Below are 23,397 nucleotides of genomic sequence, written 5' to 3'. Positions count from 1 at the left end.
TTCCAGGCAACACCTACCCCCTTCTCCTCCCTCCATCTTGACAGCACAAATGCAGGCCTTGTCCTGCCAACCATGTCCATCCTTGGACAAGATAGGTAGTTAGGATCTATCTCTCTTCCTTTCCTATCAGAGTATGGAGTCCTTGCAATAAAGAACTCTTATTTCTTTTCTAAATATAAGCCAAGTGTATGCTTTCATTATTTTCACTCCTGCACACACACCAGCCAGCAGAACGAGCTCACAACCACCTATAATCATGTCTCCTATGCCACATGATAGACTCTGCTAACGGCCCAAACATGGAATCCTTTAATTAGGTTTCTAGGGCCTGCATAACTATTTATTTATCAAGACAGAAGTCCTAGTTCCAAAGCAATGGCATTATACCCAGTCCAGGTGTAACGGGGATGGGACAGTCACTGCGCTGGAAATAGTTGTGCTACCATCTCTCTCCTGCTCTGCTCCCCACCGGGTATTTGCATTTCATGAGAGGGCATGTTGGTGATTGTTTCCAAATGTAGAGGATACTTTGCATAGCTTTCATTTCTGCTGCAATTTTTTTAAAAAAATTATTTTTATGTTCTTTATAGTCCACCTTTTTCTTTGAGGCTCAAGGCGGATCACACATTTGCAGTGGCAACAAAACATCTACCCTACAGCTTTTACTACACTTTCCTTGGCTCAGCTCCCTATGTATGTCATTTCCCCCCCCCTTTAAAAATATCACTAATTGAGATATTGCTATTGCATTATAATGATCTATTGCTGCAATCTACTACTTACCAGCTTTAATATTTTTTAAAATTATGTCTTTACCCCCTTTCATTGTGGAGTTATAAGGGGACATGTGCCTGTGCTTATGAAGAGGGGACACTTCCAGAGAAATTGAAACTGACTGGCAAATTCTGGAGAAGATTCCTGTCAATGTAGAATTATAGGCCTGGTAGAAGTTGAAGCTGCCCCTAGAAGGCACATGAAAGCCTCTCCGCCGCTTGTAAAAGTCTACCATCCTTATGCCCTGTTGCCTCTAACCTCCAAAATCTGTGGAAACAGCCATATTTTTACCCTAGTCCCCTCCCACCACTCACCAAAGATATTGTTGCCACGAGGCGTGCTGCCACCAAAGGTGAAGACATGGGAATGGTCAGCGGTTATCACCGTGAGTGTCTCTGAGGCATTGGTCAGCTCTCCAGCCCGCTCCACAGCCCGGTCCATCATCACAGCCTCAGTCAGAGCTTGCTTGGCTTTGCCACTGTGGTGTCCATGGTCAATCCTACCTCGTGAGGGAGAGAAATATAACATAGAGCCCTCTTCCTCTTCACGGTGCCTCAGACCTCATTCTCACTGAACGGATAAACAAGATGGCTTTGAGTTTCGGGGCAGGATTCGGATGCCGAATGCAGGAACAAGAATAGAGGGAGAAAGCCTACAAGAACATGTCCCCCTTGATTTCCGGTTTTAATTTGGCAAATGCTGCAGCATCGGATCACGCAGAGATCAATGCGTGGGGCCAATCCTGTTCTTCAGGAGCAAAAAAGGATGGCACAAGATGGTGGAGCCAGCAGCAATTAGTGGGGCAGCCTATAAACTCAAATGTGCCAGGGCATTGCTATGTCCTATTGATGCTGTTCCTACATACATGATTGCATGCACACCACTTCCACCCCAATATCCCCTACACTTAGAAATTTAACACGCCAAGGAAAAGGGATCTCATCTTCCCATGATAGTTTCCTATGCAGGGAATTTTTTAAAATGGAGGCTCCTTCCGTTGGAAGGGCCCTCAACTGAAGTCGTCTACCCTCCTCCTAGACAGATAGTCCTGACTGACTCTATACTCCCATAGCACGAGCAGGGTTCTCCCTTTCTCATTCTGGACCAGTCTTGCCTGTTTCTAAGAGGAAGGGAAATCTCCCCGCAGCGGAGGAGCATTGATACTTATCTTCCACAAAGAGGAAGAAGCCTTTGGGGTTCCTGCTCAGGATACGGATGGCCACCTCAGTCATCTCCACAATGGAAGGGTCCGTGGTGCTGTTTCGGTCCAGCTCGAATGCCATATCCTTGGGCTCAAAGAGGCCTAAGAGATTTCAGCAGAAGAGAAGGGAGTCACAAGGATGGGAGCCTGGGGGGGTTCATGATTATTATCTCTCACTCTATCAATATTTAGTCTGAAAGATCCTTAGAGCTGGTACCCATTCTTGTTTGCATCTGGCATATCACAGAGCACCATAAGGAAACAAGGGCAGTGGGTGGTCCTTCCTTAAAGAACTAGGGTTGCCAGCTCCTGGTTGGGAAATTCCTGGAGATTTGGGGGGTGGAGCCGGGAGAGGGTGGGGTTTGGAAGGGAGAGGGACTTCGGTTGGCTATAATGCCATAGAGTCCACATTCCAAGACAGCCATTTTCTCCAGGGGAACTGATCTCTGTCATCTGGAGATCAGCTGTAATTCCAGGAGATCTTCAGCCACCACCTGGAGGCTGGCAACCCTAACTTATAGTCTAAATTAGGGGTCCCTTTGGGCAGATTTTTAAAAAAATGTTTTGGCAGCAGTTGCCACCACAGCAGAAGGCACTTCATTGTGTGACTGAAGGTAAGCTACAGCAGCCATTTTGTGGTTAGTTCAGCCTCTTGCGGCAGCCATTTTGTGGCTGCTCATACCAACCTGTGTCAGAATTTCAAAGTTGCCTGATGGCATTAAAAGGTTGGGCACCTCTGGTCTAAATGTCAACAGAGAGTGAAACTAAAAGAGAAGATGAGATGAAAGGGAGGAAAACAAGATAACCAGGAATGAACCAAAAGTAGGGTTGCCGGGTCAGGAAATTCCTGGAGATTTTGGGGGCGGAGCTTGAAGAAGGTGGGGTTTGGGGAGGGGAGGGGCCTCAGTGGGGTATAATTCCATCGAGTTCACCCTTCAAAGCAGCCATTTGCTCCAGGGGAACTAATCTCTGTTGCGTGGAGATCGGTTGTGATTCCTGGAGGTCTCCAGCTATCACCTGGAGGCTGGCAAGCCTAGCTAAAAGCCACCACAGAATTCTTTTCAACTGAGAAGGAAGACAAAAGAACGTAGGCTTGAGAGCCATTGTGGTGCAGTAGGTAGAGTGTCAGACTAGAATCTGGAGACCCAGGTTCAAATCCTCCCTCGGTCATGAAAGCTCACTGAGAAATCTTGGGCCTGCTATTCTCTCTCAGCCTTAACCTACCTCGTAGGATTGTTGCAAGGATAAAATGACAAAAGAACAGCTTTGAGCGTACCACAGAAAAGTGGTCTACAAATATTTTAAATTAATAAAAGAGAAGTCTGGGCACCACTCCGCACTTTTTGAAGGAAGAAAGGGAGGAAAATGTATGAGAGTGATTAAACCAGGAAGTTTGGCAGAAGAGGTGGGTTTTAAACGGAATCCACAGGGAAAAGAGCAGGGATTCAAAGAGTGTTCTGTGTGGGAATTGCAGCCTGCGGGGCAGCAAGGGAAAACAAGTTCTACCATTAATGAACCCTCCTTGGGGCACAGCCTGCTTTGCTAGAAGCCATCCCTGGTAGAGGTGGCTGGCATGTCCCCTTGCCAGGTGGCATTCTAGCGCAGAACATCATCAACTCTGTAGCCTAACAAGACATCCCACCTTGAAAGGGGCAGAATGATTTTCGATGGCTGACAGTATCAGGAAGATGTAATCTTCCCTTTTTGCAATCGGGGAGATGTCGGAAGAGGGTATGAAGGACATTCAGTGTTTTTTTCCTTAGCTGGTTGCCAAAGGACACGGGACTGCGCTATCCACTATGCAGCTGACAATGAGATGGTTAATCTCTCCCCAATTTGCCTGCTACCATCCCATGGCTGGTCGTTTTCTCAGTATGAGAACAGAAAAGTCTACCCAATCAGTCAAGGGCTTTGTTCAACATAACCCATATAAAGAGCTCATAAAATTTACTGCTGTGAGATCTGGTGACGGCCACTAGCTTATAGGGCTTAACAGGAAGGAAGGAACTAGTCAATGTTAGCTTTAATAGCTCGATAGAACCTCCATGTATAGTTGCAGTATAGCTGTGATGGCCAGATTTTAGGAAGGCAATCTCCTCGCTTGCTTGGGAGCTTCTCTGGTATACCAGGTTATAATAATAATAACGTTCAATTTATATACCGCCCTTCAGGATGACTTAACACTCAGAGTGGTTTACAAAGTATGTTGTTATTATCCCCACAACAAAGTATGTTGTTATCCCCACAACAAAACACCCTGTGAGGTGGGTGGGGCTGAGAGAGCTCTGAGAGAGCTGTGACTGACCCAAGGTCACCCAGCTGGCTTCAAGTGGAGGAGCGGGGAATAAAACCTGGCTCTCCAGATTAGAGTCCCACGCTCTTAACCACTACACTGAGACAGAATGCTAGGCTAGGTGGACCTTGATCTGATCCGGGAAGACAATTTTAGGTTCTTAAGCAACCTACCAAGAATATTCCAAGAAGCTTCTTAAGGGGTTCCAGCACTGCCTCCCTTCCTTGCAAAAGACAGATGCCCAGTTTCTCCCTCCCCCAGACCAACAGGAGTGAAAACAAGATGCCACGTCACGCCCTTACCCAAGAGGTAGTCAGTGGAGTTTTCATCCACAGCCTCGAGGCCCGTCTTATTCCAGACGTATTGGGCACCCTGGAAAGAAGCAGTGTACAAATGGCAGGGTATTGCAGCATACTCGTTACACAAGCAAGACATGCAGGATATTGTTTAGATCATGCGCAGGGATGGTTCTCCGCTAAAGCTACACAAGTAGGGTGATTTAATTCCTGGCAATTTAAGGGTGGCTCTCGGGGAAGGCAGAGTTTACGGAGGGGAAGATGCTCAGCGGAGATGTGGTGCCAGACAGCCTGCTTTCCAAAGTTGTTGTTCCTCAAGGAAAACTGACCTCGGTAGTCTGAAGATTAGTTGTAATTCTAGGAGAATTAGTTGTAATTCTAGGAGAATTACAACAACCGTACAAACAAGAGGCTGCTAAGTGGCTGCATAATGAGGAAGGGTCTGATGCATTGCTGGGGGTCAGTTTTGTTGGCAGCTGTTGGCGGGACACAGGAGGTGATGTGTGCTGTCTTCCAGGTCTCACTTCCTGGGTCAGCGCCACTGGCCTTCAGGTCCAAGCTGAGCACGATCAAGGGGGCTCAACTTGCTCCCAGGGGACAGGAAAGGATGAAGTGGCAGGTGTACCTTTGAGTGGGGCAATAAAGTACCTTCAACTCGCCCTGCCCCTATGGGGTATAAATGCACAATGCCCTCCTTTGCATAAGGTAATAGCTTTTTCTGAACCAGTGCAGAAGTGATCCGGCCACAGTGGTCCATGCTTTGATTACATCCAGGTTAGACTACTGTAACATATTCTACATGGAACTGCCTTTCAAAACTCTTTGGAAACTTCCGTTGTTTGGCAGGAGTTGGAGAGGCAGGGGTTGTGAGTTCTCTCACTGATAACCCACTCTTTCCACCACCACTTGGAGCAGTGGCAGAAGAAAAACAAAAAAAGCTGTTGGGCTCATGGTGTGTCATCACTTCCTAGGAAAACCCACTTGCGACATCATGCCTCTCTAGGAATCGCTGGAGAACTTATGTTTTACCATAGAGTTTCTAAAAATTACTAGAGAGGCATGATGTTACTTTCAGGTTTCCCTTGGAAGTGACACCAATCTGTTGCTCATGGTGCTCCCCATGTTCTTGCCTCACTCCAGGCTCCCACCAGTTCACATGCTGTACCTGGCACCCTTAGGAAAGGGGAAGGATGCAGTGTTCTAGGATTTGGGGGGAGGGACTCTATGGTAAAACCACAGAGCTTTGCCTGAATCTTGGAGTGTTCCCTCCGCATCACACTGGCAACATGATGTCATTTCCAGGAATTCAATGGAAGTGACCTGGTGAAACAGCACTTTTTAAAAAATTTCCTCTTCTGGTCCTTGATTGCCTGATGGGCAACAGACAGGGAGGCCGGGAGGTCTCTCGCTGAAGGTCCATCATTGAAAACCGATTTGGTATAGTGATTAAGAGTGCGGGACTCTAATCTGGAGAGCTGGGTTCGATTCCCCACTCCTCCACCTGAAGCCAACTGAATGACCTTGGGTTGGTCACAGCTTCTAGGAGCTCTCTCAGCCCCACCCACCTCACAGGGTGTTTTGTTGTGGGGATAATAATAACAGACTTTGTAAACTGCTCTGAGTGGGCATTAAGTTGTCCTGAAGGGTGGTATATAAATAGAATGTTGTTAAGTGGGAGACCTCCTGGCAGCCAGGCTGGTGTCAGGAGTAGGATACAAAGATCGTATCACCTGTTAAGACCCTAAATGGCTTGGGACTGTTGTACTTGAAGGACTACCTCCTCCCATACTGTCTTGTCTGCCAGCTAAGAGCCTCTTTATAAGCCCTGCCTTTGGAGATGAGGCAGGCGGCAACTAGAGAAGGAGCTTTTTCAGTGGTGGCACCTCACCTGCGGAACACGTTTCCTCTTGAAACTTGCCTGGCTCCAACCATACTTTCTTTTAGGTGCCAGGCCAAAACGTTTCAGTTTATCTGTAATTTTAATTAAGGGTTTATGCATTTATTTAAAACATTTTAATAGCCTGTTTTTAGACTGAAAATATTTAAGCCCCCTTTTAATCTACTCCATGTTTTATGTTGTTTTATGCTCTGGTTGTGTTTTTTGAATACAGAGTTTTAGTAGGTTTATCTGGAATTCTCTGGAAAAGTCAATAATGCTAGGAAAAATGGAAGGCAGTAGGAAAAGAAGACCTAAAATGAGATGGCTTGACTCAATAAAAGAAGCCACGTCCTCCAGTTTGCAGGATCTGAGCAAGTCTGTTAATGACAGGACGTTCTGGAGGTCTCTCATTCATAGGGTCGCCGTAGGTCGGAGGCGACCTGTCGGCACATAACACCCACACATGTTTTTATCATGGCTGTTTCCACACATCTTACCTGCCTGCAGAACATCATGCGAAAGCCCCGAAAGACAGCATCTTCTCACGCGAAATCGTGCCAGGAAGATGCTGTTATCTGGGAGTTTTGCGCGATTTCGCACAAAACTCCCAAATAACAGCATCTTCCTCGTGCGATTTCACGTGAGAAGATGCTGTCTTCTGGGTCTTTTGCGCAATGTTCTGCAGGCAGGTAAGACAAGCGGAAACAGACCATGTTTCATACTGCTTTGGGCAGGTTTCCTGGAGAGGCGGCATAGAAATTTTCCAAAAAAACTCTTAAATAAGGCCTAAGAGACAGGGATTATTAGCACAAAGGCCTGGAAGGAAATAGTGCCTGAGAACTGACTTCAGTCCACATTATCAGAGCATTAGGCACCTGCTGCAGCTTATGACTCATACCCTCCATCAAAAACCTCAAGCACCGATTCATTCCCCTTGCCCTCCTTGACCCCCCTCCAAACCCGCAAGCCAGCCCCTACTTCAGATACCTCCTTGGCACTCAGCCACATTTCGATGAGGTTCAGGCCATCCTTCCGGGTCCCATTCTTCTCGGGGTCATCTGGATATTCAGGGTCAGGTGACCACTTGGGTGTCATGTACCTCCGGCCCCCTCCCAGAATCACCTGCCAATGGGGGGGCACACAACATTTTAGCCAGCGATGCCAATGTTTTTACGGGCTGTTCACATTTTGAGAACTCTGTTCCCAGTAAGTAGAGAAGTTACTATAGATGGAGCTTGCCCGGATTTTGATGGGGAAAACTTTCTCCTCAAGCATGACTTCTATCCAGAGCTACACTTTCACACTGCAATGGAACCTCCATGTTCAGAGGCAGTGTACGCCTGATAAGCAGATACCTGGCACAAGAAAAAGGGACTCTAGAGTTAGCTTTACATGAAAAATGGATCTCAAATGACGGTACCATCAAGGTAGATAGTTCTAAATTTTTATTGTGCCTCTGAGGAGCTCATGATGGCTCCCCCCCTCATGTTATACTAACAACAACCCTGTGAAGTAGGTTAAGTGGTAGGACAGAGAGTGATTGGCCCAGGGATACACTGCAAGTTTCCTAGCTGAGTAGGGATTTGAAACGAGATTTCCCCAGATCTAGACTGACAAGCTCACCACGAATTTAATTTAATTTATAGCTTGCTCTCCCCGCAAGTGAGCTCAGAGCAGGTAACATCATAAAGTCATACAAATAAAATACACAACACAGTATAGCATAAAACCACCAACACTACGGTTATAAAAACATCCCAATGCAGTGCTCAGCAATTGCACGGTACAACCATCCGACCCTGTACGGTGGAAATAGCAGGATGTTAAAGTGGACTATGGGTCCAGGAAGGTCAAACCTACCCTCTACCCTCCAGCAGGAGGCCAGCCCGACAGATGGTCCAACCTCAACCGCAGCGATAAGCTAGATGGAATATCTCTGTCTTACAGGTCTGGCGGAACAATAACAAGTCCCGCTAGTCCCTGGTGTCTACAGACAGAGTCACACCAGGTTGGTGCCAGAGCCACTTTGGATCCGTAGAACATATTAACAAATGTAGTCTATGTCAGTTTCAGCCACAATTCATTGCAATGTTGTTAGGATATTTTTATTCCACGTAGAAATTTAAGCATATCATATTCTGCAGGATTGACCAAGCTTATTTGCGGGAGGGGAGAGCGGAAAAAGCAAAAACAAAAAAACCTCGTATATGCCCAGTGACTGGAAATAGCCATTCTCAAGAGCTACCTTATGTCAAGTCAATTCTCTGGCCTATCCAGCTGGGATGGCCCAAAGCTCTGCCACTGAGAGTCTCTCTACACAAAATGCCTTACACAAGGATGCTCAAGTGAAGAGAGATGCAATATTAGCCAGGAAGTATAGTTTAAAAGACAGAGCCGGCAGAGATCACTCCTCAAAGAGTTTGTTAATTTCATCTTCATTTCTCTGAAGGCTCTGTCAATTTCACCTCCCCTTCCCAGAACTGAAGATGAAATTGAAAACACTCAGCCTGCTGGCTTTGTGCAGAGAGGTGAAATTGACACAGCCTTTGGCGCTGTCTTTTTAAGCTATGCTTGCGTCTTCCTTCACTTGAGTGTCTTTGTGTAAGATGTCTCGTGGAGTGATGCCCCCCTCCCAAATCCCCATACATAACCAGCCCCTCTATTCATCTGAATCCCTATGGACATATCTGAGCAACGGGCACTCACGTTGATATCTGTGTTGTGGACCAGCTGGTAGGCAATGTCTTTGCAGCCCTGCTGGATGGCGTCTTCCGGCAAATCTTCATCACTGTACCATGACCGGTTAACCGAATGGGCGTAGGAGGCCCCTGGAGAGGCATGCTGGACACGGGTGGTGGTCACAATTCCCACAGCCTTTCCTGTAGGAAGGGAGGGAGGATGGACACTGACCAAGGAACTGGGGGAAATAGGCCCCAGTTGACAGCAATCACTCTTTGGGAGAGATTAACAGAGATGTCTCCTCCAAACATTGGGGGTGGTGGGGAGAGCTGCTGTAGCATTGGAGTTAAATGGTTGGACTGTGAATCAGCACTCTGCTGGTTCGACACCTGCTACTGCTATGAGCTCAGCAGGTGGGCTTGGCAAGCCACTCCTCTCAGCCCCAGCTCCCCAACTGTATGCTGAGGATTGGACATTGTTCACTGCTCTGATTGGGGCACTAATCTGTCTGGAAGCACAGTATCTAAACACAGTTATAATTACAGAGAGCTGCTTTAGCACAGTGGTTGGGTTGTGAATCAGAACTCTGTTGGTTCGACTCCAGCTACTGCCATGAACTCTGCAGGTGGCCTTGTACAAGCCACTGCTCTCAGCCCCAGCTGCCCAGCTGTATTGTGGGGATAATAACAACACTGACTTTGTTCACCGCTCTGAGCAGGGCACTAATCTGTCTAGAAGAGCGGTGTAGCAGTTGGGTGTGTGTGTAAAGTGCCATCAAGTCAAAACTGACTGAGGGCGACCCCGGCAAAGGGCTTTCAGGGCAAGAGGAGATGTGGCTGGACACTGCAGCTTTTCCGAAATCAGGTATTAAGTCCCTGGCTGGCATTTGCCCCTCTAGCAGCGAAAGCATCAGACCTCCTGGAGCTCAGATCTGCCCCAGTCACAGGAGAAATTAGGTGTGTGTGTGTGTGGCGGGGTGGGGGGGAATTCTAGAATAAAGAAAAGGTGCATGAGTGCAAAAGCTATCTTGGGGGAGGAGGAGATTTGCCCTGGACCCCCAAAGCAAGGTGGTCCTGCCCAAACTGTGGTGAAGATCACTGGCCCTTGTCAATTCACCTGAATTCTTGGTATTTTGTTTCACAGTTTTCATTGAAAAAGGCCATGTTAGAGCAGAGAACAGCTCTGAATCTCAGCATGTTATTGTCCCATAATGGGATCGCCCCCAGCCATGAGGAAGGAAAGATTATCCATAGCGGAGTGTGAAATGGAATAGATGCTAATCTGGAGTTTAGGGGGGGCGGGTCTTCAAAGCACCGATACACATATAGTTAGGAACAGATTAAATGGATTCTTTTTGCTCCTTGTCGGTGGGTGTGTAGGGTTTAAGAGGCAGGGGCCCCAAGGGTTGCCAACGTCCAGGTGAAACCTGAAGTCCTCCCAGAATTGCAACTGATACCCTGGCCACAAAAGGCCAGTTCCTCTGGAGGAAATGGTAGCTTCAGAGGGAAAACTCAAATTCCCACCTCCCTCCTTTCTACAAACTCCTCCCTTTCCAGAAACTTCCCAAGACAGAGCTGGCAACCTAGACCTGACCCCTTAAACCTTCTGAGTGGCCCTGCACAACTGAGAGGCACCAAACCAAACCCCCCCCGCCCAGGTCACTCTTCTCCTGCAATCTCTCCCCGCTTTCCTCCAATATTCTGCTCCCATCCAAATCCACTATCCATATAGGCTGAAGATGATTGAACTCATGAAACTGCCTTATACTGCATCAGACCATCAAGGTCAGCGAGCCAGTGTGGTGTAGTGGTTAAAGTGTCAGACTAGGACCTGGGAGACCCAGGTTCGAATCCCCACTCAGGCATGCAAGCTCAGAATGGCGTAAGCCACCTTGGGTCCCCTTGGGGTGTAAATAAAGTAAATTAAATAAATAAATAAAAATAAACATTTCCTGCTCAGATTTGCAGCAGTTCTCCAAGGTCTTTCGCATCACATCAACTACCACCTGCTCCTTTTAACTGGAGATGCTGGGGATTGAACCCGGGACCTTCTGCATGCCAAGCAGATGCTCTGTCATGGAGCCATGGCTAAGGTTGCCCCACCCCCAGACTGCACCCCCTGCTGCTGCTCAGCTCGCTGGCAGAGGAAGAAACGGGGAGATTTACTGATCATCACAGACCCTTCTGGGTGATGCTGCAACATTGCTGATGATGCGACAGCATCACTTCCTATAAACCCAGATGTGGTTCATTATATTACCAGGTACAGCCCTGGTATCTGAGCAAGAACCATAGAATTTTAGCCGAAATACCAGAGTGGTTCCAGTGTGGCAGTGATGTGATGACGTCACTATGGGAAATGATGTCATTACATCGCCAACGTGGTAAGTCTCCCACACCACCCATCATCCCCTCCCACCTGGCAAGTCCGGCCATGGCCCCTTCTGCAAGAAGGAAGTGTGTGTGTGTGTGTGTATTTTAATCTTTGGATGTTTTTCATTTATAGTCTTAAATGGTATGAACTATTTGATGTGATTTTAACTTTGTGTGTAAATTGTGATCCACCCTGAGCCTGCTGCCGTGGGGAGGGGGGAATACAAATCTAATAAATTAAACTGTCACGGATGGTCAGATGGGAGGCAGAAAGGCTGCAAAAGGGTGGGGAGATGCCTTCACGGCCCCTTCCCCAAGTCCCCCTTTTGTGGGTCCAGTGGACTCCCCCGCACCTCTCCTGCTTCATCGGGGCAGATCAAACCAGAGGGGAACTAGTTCTGACCCTCCCACCCTGGCCTTCTGCTTTCTTGGTTCCTACCTCCTAATTTTGCCCGATGCAGGATGGAGTACACCTCATTGCCGAAGGTGGTGTTGCACTGGCCGTACACTGCTGTGGCACTCACTCCCAAGGTCTTGGCATTGGTCTTCACCCCGCACAAATAGGCAGTGCCTGTTCCAGCACTGTCAGACACCTGCCGGTCAACATTGTAAGTCTGGCAAAGGAAACAAAGAGATTGCATGGTTTAATGCTTCTGGGCACTATTAGAAATCATTATATTTCATTTCATAGCAGAGTTACCCAGTCAGAATGTCCCCCCCCCCAATATGTAGTAATTAATATTCAGGAAATCAATCCGTAGAAAAGATAGAACTTATAGTTTATTGAGGTAGAGTCCATTCATAGCAATATCTTTGAGTAGAAAAGAAAAAGTCCTAGACTAAAGAATTACTTCCCTATACCACCACCGGCCTTGTGCGGCATCAAAGCTGCATGCAGGTGAGTGGATGAGGCCTTCATGGCAGGAGCTCTGAAAGATAAATCCTTCCCCTTGGGAAGGCCATGAGGCAAGAAGAGAGAATCTCCAAAAGGAAACAGAGAGAGAGGAGGAGTTAGAAGACGTCCCCACCTTAGACAAAGAGAAGCAGCTTACTCTCAAGAGAGTTACACCTACACACAGAGAGAGACATGCAGTGCCCCTGATGTCCAAGGCGTGCTGAGTCGCCTATTGCCACAGGCACAACATGGGTGGGCAGGCAGGTGTGTGGCATGGGGCCCAAGCTGAAGTTACCTCTCAGCAGCAGTATTTCACGCTGCACTTTGGATGGGGGTGGAAGCAACCCCCACAACCCCTACATTGCAACCATTGTGCTATATTGTGGAGGTGGAAGACAACGTTTTTGGCAGCTTGGTTGGTCATGTAATATATACCCATTCCTTACAGGACCAAGAACTACTAAATTCTACCTGTTGGACTCAGTCATACATCTGTGTGCTTTACCTATGAAATTCATTGTCTGTTATTGATTGTTATTTATTGGTCATCACTGTATGCACATTTAGAGCACTTTTGCACTTTAAAAAAAAGGAAAAAGAAAAATAGAAATTTTCTGCAAGTGAAGCATGGCCTTGAGTTCTTTAACACCGGTAATTGTTTTGCGTTGGCATTGTTTAATTCTACTGGTGTGCCCTTACTTTGGTTCCCTGTGTGTGTAACTGCAAGGGCTGCCAGCAAATATGCTTTCTCTGGGCTTCTAAGCCAATTTAGGAATCTAATCCTGAGAAAATACTTGAGGGCCGGGGTCGGGGGGGTGAGTGTACTAGAGCCAGGCACCCCTGTTCTGGGGGCAAATCAGTTTACTCCTTCCTGTCCCAAGCTGAGATCACCTTTATGCTGCCCCTAAGACTGGGTTGTCTCCCGTAGAATAACATACAGCCAACTTTGGTCCTTGGGCTATCCCACCATTTAGGGCAGCCCGTCTGGCATCGACAGAGCCGGGGCCTTTTCTATCATGGCTCCTGTGTTGAACCGTGAAGAAAGGTGGAGCATAAATGTTGCAATAAAAAAGGGAAACATGGTAAGCATTAAAAGGGGTGGAAAGTCCATTTACTAGCAGCCAAGCCCATTTAAAACAAAAACAGGCTCTACAAACGGCTCCTGCACTCTGCAGCAGGCCAATTTTGGCCCTTTTGGGGCCGAAATCAGTCCGCTGAGGAGCGCCGGAGCACTCCAGGGACTGTTGTGCTGCCCTGGCCTGCTCAAGTCCGCTGCCCCACTGGACCTTTCCCGGGCCTCCAGAACCCCCGAGGAGGCAGCAGGAAGGCAAACCATGTTGCCGCCGACTCAATTCTTATCCTCGAGGAGTGCACCTGCATGGGAATAAGAAGCGAGTCATCGGCAACATGGTTTGCCTTTTATGTCTTAGGATGATCTCTTCTGGGAGAAAAATTAGATATTTTGTCTTTCATAACAGAAGAGATTGCTTAGTTTTAGGTAGGTAGCCATGTTGGCCTGCAGCGGAATAGCAGGACTGACATCCAGTGGCACCTTCAATACTAACAAGGTTGTCAGGGTGTCAGCTTTTGAGAGTCTCAGCTCCCTTCTTCAGATACAAGGAGGGGGCGTAATGCAACAGTCTGCCGTCTGAAGCTGCCACTTCCTCCCGTCGAATTGATCTCTGTATTCAGGAGATTAACTACAGTTCCAGGAGAACTCCAGGCTCCACTTGGAGGTTGGCAATCCTAGATGATGTGGGGCACGCCCAGTTCTACTTTCTCTGGCATCCTTTCAGGCTCGAGGGGAACACACTGAAGGTTCGCCTATGAAAGCTGCTCCCTCAGGAACATATGGCCATTCTCTAACTCAGAGTGGACGCTACAGCAAACAGAGACACTCCCTTCCCTGGCACAGACTCCGGGGGCAAGCCAAGACTCCCACCTTGGACAGGGCAACGTAGGGGAATTTCTCCATCGCCAGCACGGCCTCCTCGCCGGAGCCTCCTGCCAGTTGCCCCTTATAGATGCGGGCCGCTGTAATGGTGGGGATACCCATGCCTGAAACACAGTGCCGCCCTGATTAGAGCTGTCAGAGGGTTACGAGAATCATTTTATCATTTGTGATTGTGATTTATCATTTTTCTCAATCACAGATCTATTTTTAGGGCTTCTTTTAAACATGACATGGGCAAAGGAAAAAAAAAAACGCCACTCCATCCCCTGCCGTGTGTGGTTGCCAACCTCCAGATGGAGCCGGGAAATCTCCCAGAATTTAAACTGCTCTCCAGACTACAGAGATCAGTTCCCATTGAGGAAATGGCTGCTTTGGAGTGTAGGCTATGGCATCCGATCCCTGCTGAGGTCCCTTCCCTCCCCAACCCCCACTCTCCCCAGACTCCAACCCGCAAATCTCCAGGAATTTCCCAATCTAGAATTGCATCTCTGTGCACATTCACACAGGAGTACCACCTGTGCAAAAAAGCTTCGTGGACAACCCAGTGCATGATATAAACAAGATGCCAGGAGGATGCAAAGTCCCGCTGGGATGGAGGCCGTCTTTTTCCTTGCCAGCATCACGTTTAAATCAAGCCTAACCGACCAAGTCAACTTAAATAAATTTTACATCTAAGTCAAATGGAACGTGTCCGCTTTTGAAGGGCAGAATGGCATTATCTGTTCAACCGTACATCTTTTCTGTGCTTAAATTGTATTACCTATAGCCGTATACACAACCTCTATGGTAGATAATTTAAATATGATAATCTATGACTATTATTGCAAATTGTTCATATTTTATTTTCTTGAATGTAATTGTTGTCATCTGCGCGGCTCCAAAAGAAAAATCCCAAACCCCAGAACACAAACCACACAATACCTTTCATTAGAACCACCCAAGTGTTTGTTGCATAAAAAAGGAAAAGCAGAAAAAAATATTTTTTTATTGTCTGTGGCAATCTGAGCATGTATTTATACTATTGCTGGAGTGGGGAAGGGTGAAGATGGACTTGGGGCAGGGGATCAGCACAGACAACAATTTGTTGGCAAGATCGGGTCTAGCTTAGGCTGAGAATGTGTTGCTGGCCCAAGGTTACCAAGCGAGCTTCTATGGCAGAGAGGGGATTTGAACCCAGGACTCCCAGATTCTAGTCCAGAGCTCCAACCATTACACCATAATAGCTCCCATTTTTCTCAATCACAAATCTTCCTACCTGCAATAATTTTAGGTGGATAGCCATGTTGGTCTGCAGTAGAACAGCGTAATTTAAGTCCAGAAGCACCTTAGAGACCAACTAGATTTCCAGAATATGAACTTTCGAGAGTCAGAGCTCCCTTTGTCAGACACAAGTTGGAATTATCCCTTATGTCCCAAGCATTTCTCCCCTGTTCCCCTGCTCTAATCGAGCATTGTTACCTTTGCATCCTGACTCCATTGTTTGCTTCACCCCTCCCATCTCCTGACTGGGATATAGAGGTTGAGGGATCTTCATTCCTACTTGTATCTGAAGAAGAGAGCTTTGATTCCCAAAAGCTTACTGTTAAGGGATTTTTAGCCCTTTTCTAGGATCTATGTGTGAGCACATTCAAGCAAATCACACACACACACACACACACACACACACACAAGAGGCAAATTTGCCTCAGTGGGCAGATTCTCCTTAACTGTAGAGATTGGAGTTGCCAGACTCCAGGTGATAGCTGGAGATCTCCCAGAATTATAACTGATCTCCAGGTGACAGATATCACTTCTCCTGGAGAAAATGGCGGCTTTGGACAGTGCACTCTATGACATTATACCCCACTGAGGTCCCTCCCCTTCCTAAACCCCACCTTCTCCAGGCTCCACCCCCTAAATCTCCAGGAATTTCCCAAGCCAGACCTGGCACCCCTAGTAGAGATGGAACTACAGGTCAGCCCAATCTTCCAGTGAGGCAAGAAAATTCCTTCTAAGTAAACATTTTCTCCTGTTTATACTTTGCAACTAAGTTTTGGCCTTGGAAGAACAGTTTCCCAGAGAGGTCTTGAACCCATAACAAAAGTATGACTTCAGCATTGAAGTATTTACATTACAGTGAGATCTGACTGTCCTGCCCCTGATGTAACTGGTCTGTATGCATATGATCCAGAGAGAGAGGAAATATGCATCTGGGTTATTTATAAAGAACACATTTTTCTTTATAAATCACTGATTTGGTGTCTTAATTCTGTGTGAGGTTATTTGCTGAAGGGGGGTTTGAATTGGCACGCAGAGTAGTCCAAAATAAATCCCCTTTCACTTACACTCTGAAAATCTTGTTGTTCTTTGCCGCTGGACTCAAATTAGAGACAGAAGCTCTGCAGAAGACCCATCTTTGTGGGATATAAAGGCTCAGAGATCTTCATTCCTACTTGTATCTGAAGAAGCGAGTTTTGATTCTTAAAAGCGTACACTCTGAAAATCTTGTTGGTCTCTAAGGTGTCACTGGACGCAAATTAGACACAGAAGCCATCTTTGTGGGAGCCAACAACATGTGGAAGATAACAACAACAACATTTGATTTATATACCACCCTTCAGGATGATTTATCACCCAAAGTGAGGTTTACAAAGTATGTTATTATCCCACAACAAAACACGCTGTGAAGTGGGTGCACCTGAGAGAGCTGTGACTGACCCAAGGTCACCCAGCTGGCTTCAAGTGGAGGAGTGGGGAATCAAACCCGGTTCTCCAGATTAGAGTCCTGCAGTCTTAACCACTACACCAAACTGGCTAAATGTTGTGCTAAGTCACTGGCTATCAAACTAGGCATCACAGTAACCATTGTCATAGATCCAGAGGAGTTAGCCATGTTAGTCTGTAGTCACAAAATAGTAAAGAGTCCAGTAGCACCTTTAAGACTAACCAACTTTATTGTAGCATAAGCTTTCGAGAACCACAGTTCTTTTAGCTGTGGTTCTTGAAAGCTTATGCTACAATACAGTTGGTTAGTCTTAAAGGTGCTACTGGACTCTTTACAGTAATCATTTTGATCAATCATACACACGAAGCTGACTTCCGCTGAAATCAGACCCTTGGTCCAAAATCAGGATTGTCTATTCAGACTGTTCTCCAGGATTTCCAGCAGAGGACCTTCACATCACCTTGGCTGCTACTTGATTCTTTCAAGCAGAGATGGGGGTGGTGGTGGTGGTTTTGAACCTGGAACCTTCTGTACGCCAAGCAGATGCTCTACCAGTGGGCCAATCTTTCACCAGAACCTGCTTCTCTCATCTCAGCAGAGCTAGTTTGAGATAATCTGCAGTGGGTGAGACCTTGTCTGTTGTGCAGGGGCCAGGGAGCCCCCCCCCCCGACAACCAAAGCAGTGAGAGGTGCAGGCAATCAAGAGCCATCCAAGGGGTGCATCAGTTTCCCTATCCAACTGTGTACCCTATATAAGCACAGCAATGTCCCAGAGTATGGCTATATCATGGGTCATGGTCTCTAGCAACTCTGGGCTTTTCCAGAAAGATTTTGTCTTCCAGACTTTTGGGGCCCTTTCCTTTCCTTTCCTTTCCTTTCCTTTCCTTTCCTTTCCTTTCCTTTCCTTTCCTTTCCTTTCCTTTCCTTTCCTTTCCAGCTGGAATTTTCCTTTCCCAGCTGCCCAAATTGACTTTGCGCAACCTCACAGCCAACAGTGCCGGCAGAGCCTGCAGCCGAAGGGTGTAAAGCAGCTTGGGAATGGGAGCTGGAGAAAAGCAGGGACAGAGTCTGGGATGGGAGAAAAGAGGGCGCCAAGATCCTTTTGCACAGCCCACTTCTGGCAATGTAGTGCGGGGGGGGAGCCAAGATTGGGGAGCTGGTTGCCCCCTCTCTCGCTAAGCATTGCTATTTTCACCCAGTGAAAAATACCTTAAGTGATCAATCATGCTAGGTTTATCCAAATTCATAACCTAAATCTGCATATGTTAATTGTTCTGGAGGAAAGGTTCGTCTCGTTTATTTTTAGATAATGCGTGCACATGCATGCGCGGTGCCATGCGCATGAGCGTCAGTACCAGCGAGCAATCTTAGAAGGGACATTCTCTTGGGGGTGGGAAAGATGGCGATGCCCCTTGCACATTTATGCCCTCCTCTGCTAACTGTCAAAGCACCTGCCTTTAAGAGCTCCTAGCTACTTTCCCCCTCCTATTAGTAGATAGATTACAACCGCCCCTCCCTATCCTTGCTCTCAGCTCCAGGATACTATTAATTCTTGGCCAACTGTTTCTCACACTTTCCTCATTTTTTCTTTAAGAGTCTCCAAGCTGCACTTAATATCTGCCTCTGAAAAGTCATTGAGCATGATCAGTCCGTATTAGACCACGACTGTGTAATTTTTTTTACTTAATTAATCCGGAGAAGTTAGCCATGTTAGCCTGTAGTTGCAAAATAGTAAAGATGAAGAAAGCTGTGGTTCTCAAAAGCTTATGCTACAATAATCTGCCCTGAGCCTGCTGGTGTGGGGAGGGCGTAATTTAAATCAGAAAGAAAGAAAGAAAGAAAGAAAGAAAGAAAGAAAGAAAGAAAGAAAGAAAGAAAGAAAGAAAGAAAGAAAGAAAGAAAGAAAGAAAGAAAGAAAGAAAGAAAGAAAGAAAGAAAAAGAAAGTTGGTTAGTCTTAAAGGTGCTACTGGACTCTGCTATTTTACTTAATTAATAGTCCCCCCCGGTATACTCAGGATCTCAACTTCATACCTTTGCACATAGGCCTTGACCATCAATTTTCGTAACAGGAATGACGATTGTATGACCTGTCGCTACGGGAGCACGTTGAGGGATTGCATAGGGCTGATGACTGCGCAACACGGCAGATGGTAAAGCAAGTGCAAGAATCCAGGCTATATTGCAGATGTGCTCAATTAAATCAGTTCTCAGAGGGGCTTTTGAGAGGCAGCTCAGTACAAGGGCGCTTGTGTTGCATGCAAAAGGCCCCAAGGACAGCACTCAGCATCGTGTTGCCAGCCCCAGGTTGGGAAATACCTGGCGATTTGGGGAGTGCAGCCTGGGGAGGGTAAGATTTGGGGAGGGGCTGGAGATCAAGAGGTTATAATGCCATAGAGTTCACCCTCCTAAGCAGTTATTTTCTCTAGGGGGACTGATCTCTGTCCTCTGGAGAGCAGTTGTAATTCCAGGGGATCTCCAGGCACCACCTGGAGGTTGGCAATCCCACCTCAGCATTTTTGCTTGAAAGAAACTCAGGAGGAAGCAGGGTTCTGGCTCCTCAGCTTGGAAACCTCAGAGACCTATACTTGCACAAAGCAGCTTTGTGTGTTAGTGAAGCCACAGATGCAATGTCCAACTCTGCCTATAAAAGAAAGATCAAGCTGCATAGCTGTGTTAGTCTATCTTTAGCACTGGAAAAGAGCAAGAGTCCAGTAGCACCTATAAGACTAACAAAATTTGTGGTGGGGTATGAGCTTTCGTGAGTCACAGCTCAGGTATCTGAAGAAGTGAGCTGTGACTCACAAAAGCTCCTACCCTACCACAAATTTGGTAGTCTTATAGGTGCTACTGGACTCTTGCTCTTTTCCTCTGCCCATAAAAGGGCTTCGAAGTTGAAGGGTGCCATTTGCGGGACAGATCTATCTTGCGAAAGAGCATAAATAAATCCATTTCTTTTGAAATTTTGCAATGTGCAGCCTGACAAAGAGTTCTGTTGAGCTGGGAAGCTTGCACAATGTTTTTGGTCGGCTTTTTGGTTCCAATAAACAGTATTACACGGATACTGGTTTTGTATGAACTGGTATGGCTCTTGACAACTTTCCCCCCCCTACTCCAAGATTGCTCTTCTAGCCTGCCAGCCTAGAACACAGCAAAAGCCCTCTCCCCAATAACTGACAGGTTCCCATCTCAGGCAATAAATCTTCCAGGAATCCACTTCCAACCTTAGCAAGTTGCCTAAGGATAAGGTCCAAATTGCACAGTGCAGACTCTAGGTAAGCAAAGGCACACTTCCTTTCTGAGAAACGTAATTCTGTACAGGCTCAGAGGCTATACGACATTTGGTAAATTCCCCATTGGGGAAGTGCCTTCCACCCAGCATTTCGCTTGTGACTGCTTGGCCGCCGGAGATGTTAAGCCTCTGGCTCCCAATGAACCCACTTAGAGCCCTCTGAGCTATTCCAACCTCTCTGCCAAGATGTGGCTCCTAATCTCCCATCATACCTTCCCCCAACCTTATTTTTCTCCTTGCTGTGGCTTACTGGGCATTCATGCAAACACTCCAGAGTATTTAAAGCAGTCCATATACATTAGCTTGTTGCAGGTTTCACAACGGTCCTGTAAGGTAGGCCAGCAATATTGCAGACACTGAGCAGCTTGCTCAAAGCCCATTAGCTCCTTTATTGCGCGACGTGTGTGCAGCCGGAGTGCAGTCATCAGTATATAGGAAGGCAGCAGCCTTGGAGCAGGGGTGCCTGCAAGCAGTTAATTTTGACTCCAGTGTCCCAACCTGGCCCTCCTCTTTCCCAAATTGTTTGTGTTACAGGGGAGCTCTTCAGAGAAACCTTACAGACAGCTCACTTCCAAGCAGCACAGGTGGAAAAACAAGGTACCAGTGGAAAGGAAGTGTTAAGTAATGGCTAGAGTAGGGCAATGGGGTTTCAGTCCCTGCTTTGCCATGAATCTCTCACTGAGAGCAGAACCACAAGTGACAAAAGGCACAGGTTGGACACTTGTCAGCTTCCCTCAAGTTTTGATGGGAAAGGTAGGCGTCCTGGTCTTGCATCTTGGCTCTCCGACTGCTGTCCAATGGACTTTTCAACTGTCACTTGTCCAACATTCCGCCAAGCTGCCTACATTTCCCATCAAAACTTGAGGGAAGCAGACAAGTGTCCAATCTGTGCCTTTTGTCACTTGTGGTTCTGCTCTGAGTCACCTTGAGTCATTCTCTTGGCATAACCCACCTCACAGGGTTGTGTGAAGATAAAATGGAGAAGAGGAGAATCACGGGATGGCTGCAGGGTGGGGTAAACAGAAGACAGACAGACAAATGTGTGCCCCCCGCCCTTCTTGTACCCATCCAGGAGTCGCCTGGTACATGGCCTGTGACGGCACCAGCCACCCCAGTGCCACGTTTAGATTGGTTGGGGCTCTAGAATAACCACTTGCCAAACCCCAGTCCCATCATACCGATTAGTCACCTCCAAATCCTAACAGCAATCAGGTTACTGTGCGCGCAGTTAAAAATTAGCTCCAGCGTGACCGGGTCAGGAAGCTACACTGATCCCTTCACACCACTAGAGTGGATTACTTTGATCCCGAAGCTGTGGGATGAAAAATCCATCCAAAGACAGGAGAATGGCCTTGGCTGCAATTCTACCCCAGTCCAATATCTTCTTGCACAGATTTTCGGGGCAGAAAGGCCTGAGGCACTTCTAGGCGGGTGCGGAGGTGCCAAGTGGCAACCTGGCCCTGCGTCCACCATGCGCACCCAGGCACTCTAAGACTTACCATCGCCCAAGAAAAGAATAATGTTCTTTGCTCGATTGGCCACCGGAGTCAACCTGAGCGCAGATTCCAGCGTCTGCTTGGCTCTCGTGTTCCAATAGTTTGGATTCTTTTCATCCTCTAGAAGTATCAGGAAGAGAAGGAAGTTATTTCTGAGAACAACGTCTACTAGCCGTGCTAGCCAAGGAGAGCCCCCATGTTCAGAGGTTGTCTCTCTTGATGTCAGATACATGGGATAGACAAAAAAAGTAAGGGCTTGCATTCTCAGGGTCTGGCTGTGGGCTTCTTTGAGGCACCTGGCTGACCGTTTTTGGAAATGAGAGACAGGGGAAATGTATGTATACATTGGTGGTTGTGGATTTTCCAGGCTGTATAACCGTGGTCTAGCCAAGACCATGGCTATACAGCCCGGAAAATCCACAACAACCATTGTTCTCCGGCCGTGAAAGCCTTCGACAATATATGTATACATTTTTTGTATGTATAAATGCTTTTCTTTCACAGGCTTGTTAGTTACCCAGGATTTGCACAGCTTCAGAGTTTTTTCCCCCAGTGCAAAAGGGACACCTCTCACCTTCAGAATTCCCATTCCGTGTAAATACCGCTTCGAACGGGACAACTCTATATCCCACTCCCTTCTACAACTGATGCTACGCTGCAACTAGCATAGTGGATGCACAAAATGCCTCCTGACAAAACTGACTCTTAAAAGGGCGCCGTGCCCTACATCTTCTTTCCATCTGTGCATTTAACTGCTGGATAACAGTCAGAAATCCCAACATGCCGGGCCACTGTGTTGTACGGAACCTCCTTGTGCAGAGGCAGTATACCTGAGGCTGAGGACGGGGGGCTCAAAGAGACCATCCCCATTCTACTTTATGTCAACTTCCCAGGGGGGACCTGGCAGGCTGCTAATAGAAAGATGGATCTTTGAGGCCCTCAGATGCTAAGATCTGGATAGAGATGAACCCACTGGATTCCATCATAAATAGAAACCAGCTAGAGAGTGGCCTTACATGTATTGCCAAGACACCAATGGTAATACTACTGGGGCCAAGAAACCAGGAGGAATAAAGTATTCAGGGACACCAAAATAGGAAATGTTCTTGCCTCTGGAAATGGAAAGGTAGCTTGTGGCTCAGAGCCATGGGAGACCCGCTAGCAGGCTGTGTGGGAACTGAGCGGTGAGTCACGTAGTGCGAGGCGAAGTCCTTATCAGCAACTTTGCACAGTGCAGGAAGAATCAGGCATCGGGCAAAAGTGGGTTATTGGTTCACGAGTCAGCAGATACATTGGGGGAAAGGGGGTCACAGGGAACAAAGGCCAAGTGTTCTGCAGCCGCTTGTGAACTGCCTCCAGGACCCAATCAAAATCCTTCCCCCCCCCCCAACTAATCCCCCAAGAATGAGGATCGCAGCTCTTTGCCGTGATGGCTGCACAACGGGAAGGAATTAGGCACAGCCTTCCCTGTTAGATGCTGTGTGAGGGAACACTGGAAAAAATGAAGGCCACAAACATGTGTCTGAAAACTTTGATGACTTCAGCAACTGAAGTAGTTCCAGGG

General features: G+C 47.2%; 1 protein-coding gene across 1 annotated transcript in view; it reads right to left on the bottom strand.

Moving 5' to 3' along the window:
* The window catches only part of LOC129332119 (alkaline phosphatase-like), a 38,117-nt gene that overhangs the window by 5,288 nt on the left and 9,432 nt on the right, over positions 1-23,397 (bottom strand). The window contains exons 3-10 of the mRNA XM_054982970.1: positions 21,837-21,953; positions 14,332-14,447; positions 11,934-12,108; positions 9,150-9,322; positions 7,431-7,565; positions 4,571-4,640; positions 1,943-2,077; positions 1,089-1,280 (exon numbers count right to left, since the gene is read on the bottom strand). Of these exons, the coding sequence (XP_054838945.1) occupies positions 1,089-1,280; positions 1,943-2,077; positions 4,571-4,640; positions 7,431-7,565; positions 9,150-9,322; positions 11,934-12,108; positions 14,332-14,447; positions 21,837-21,953 (1,113 nt within the window). The remainder of the gene's footprint in view (positions 1-1,088; positions 1,281-1,942; positions 2,078-4,570; positions 4,641-7,430; positions 7,566-9,149; positions 9,323-11,933; positions 12,109-14,331; positions 14,448-21,836; positions 21,954-23,397) is intronic.

The sequence above is a fragment of the Eublepharis macularius genome, chromosome 6, assembly GCF_028583425.1.
Source record: "Eublepharis macularius isolate TG4126 chromosome 6, MPM_Emac_v1.0, whole genome shotgun sequence".
In the NCBI taxonomy this organism is placed as follows: domain Eukaryota; kingdom Metazoa; phylum Chordata; class Lepidosauria; order Squamata; family Eublepharidae; genus Eublepharis; species Eublepharis macularius.
This window is presented reverse-complemented; position numbering and strand designations above follow the sequence as displayed.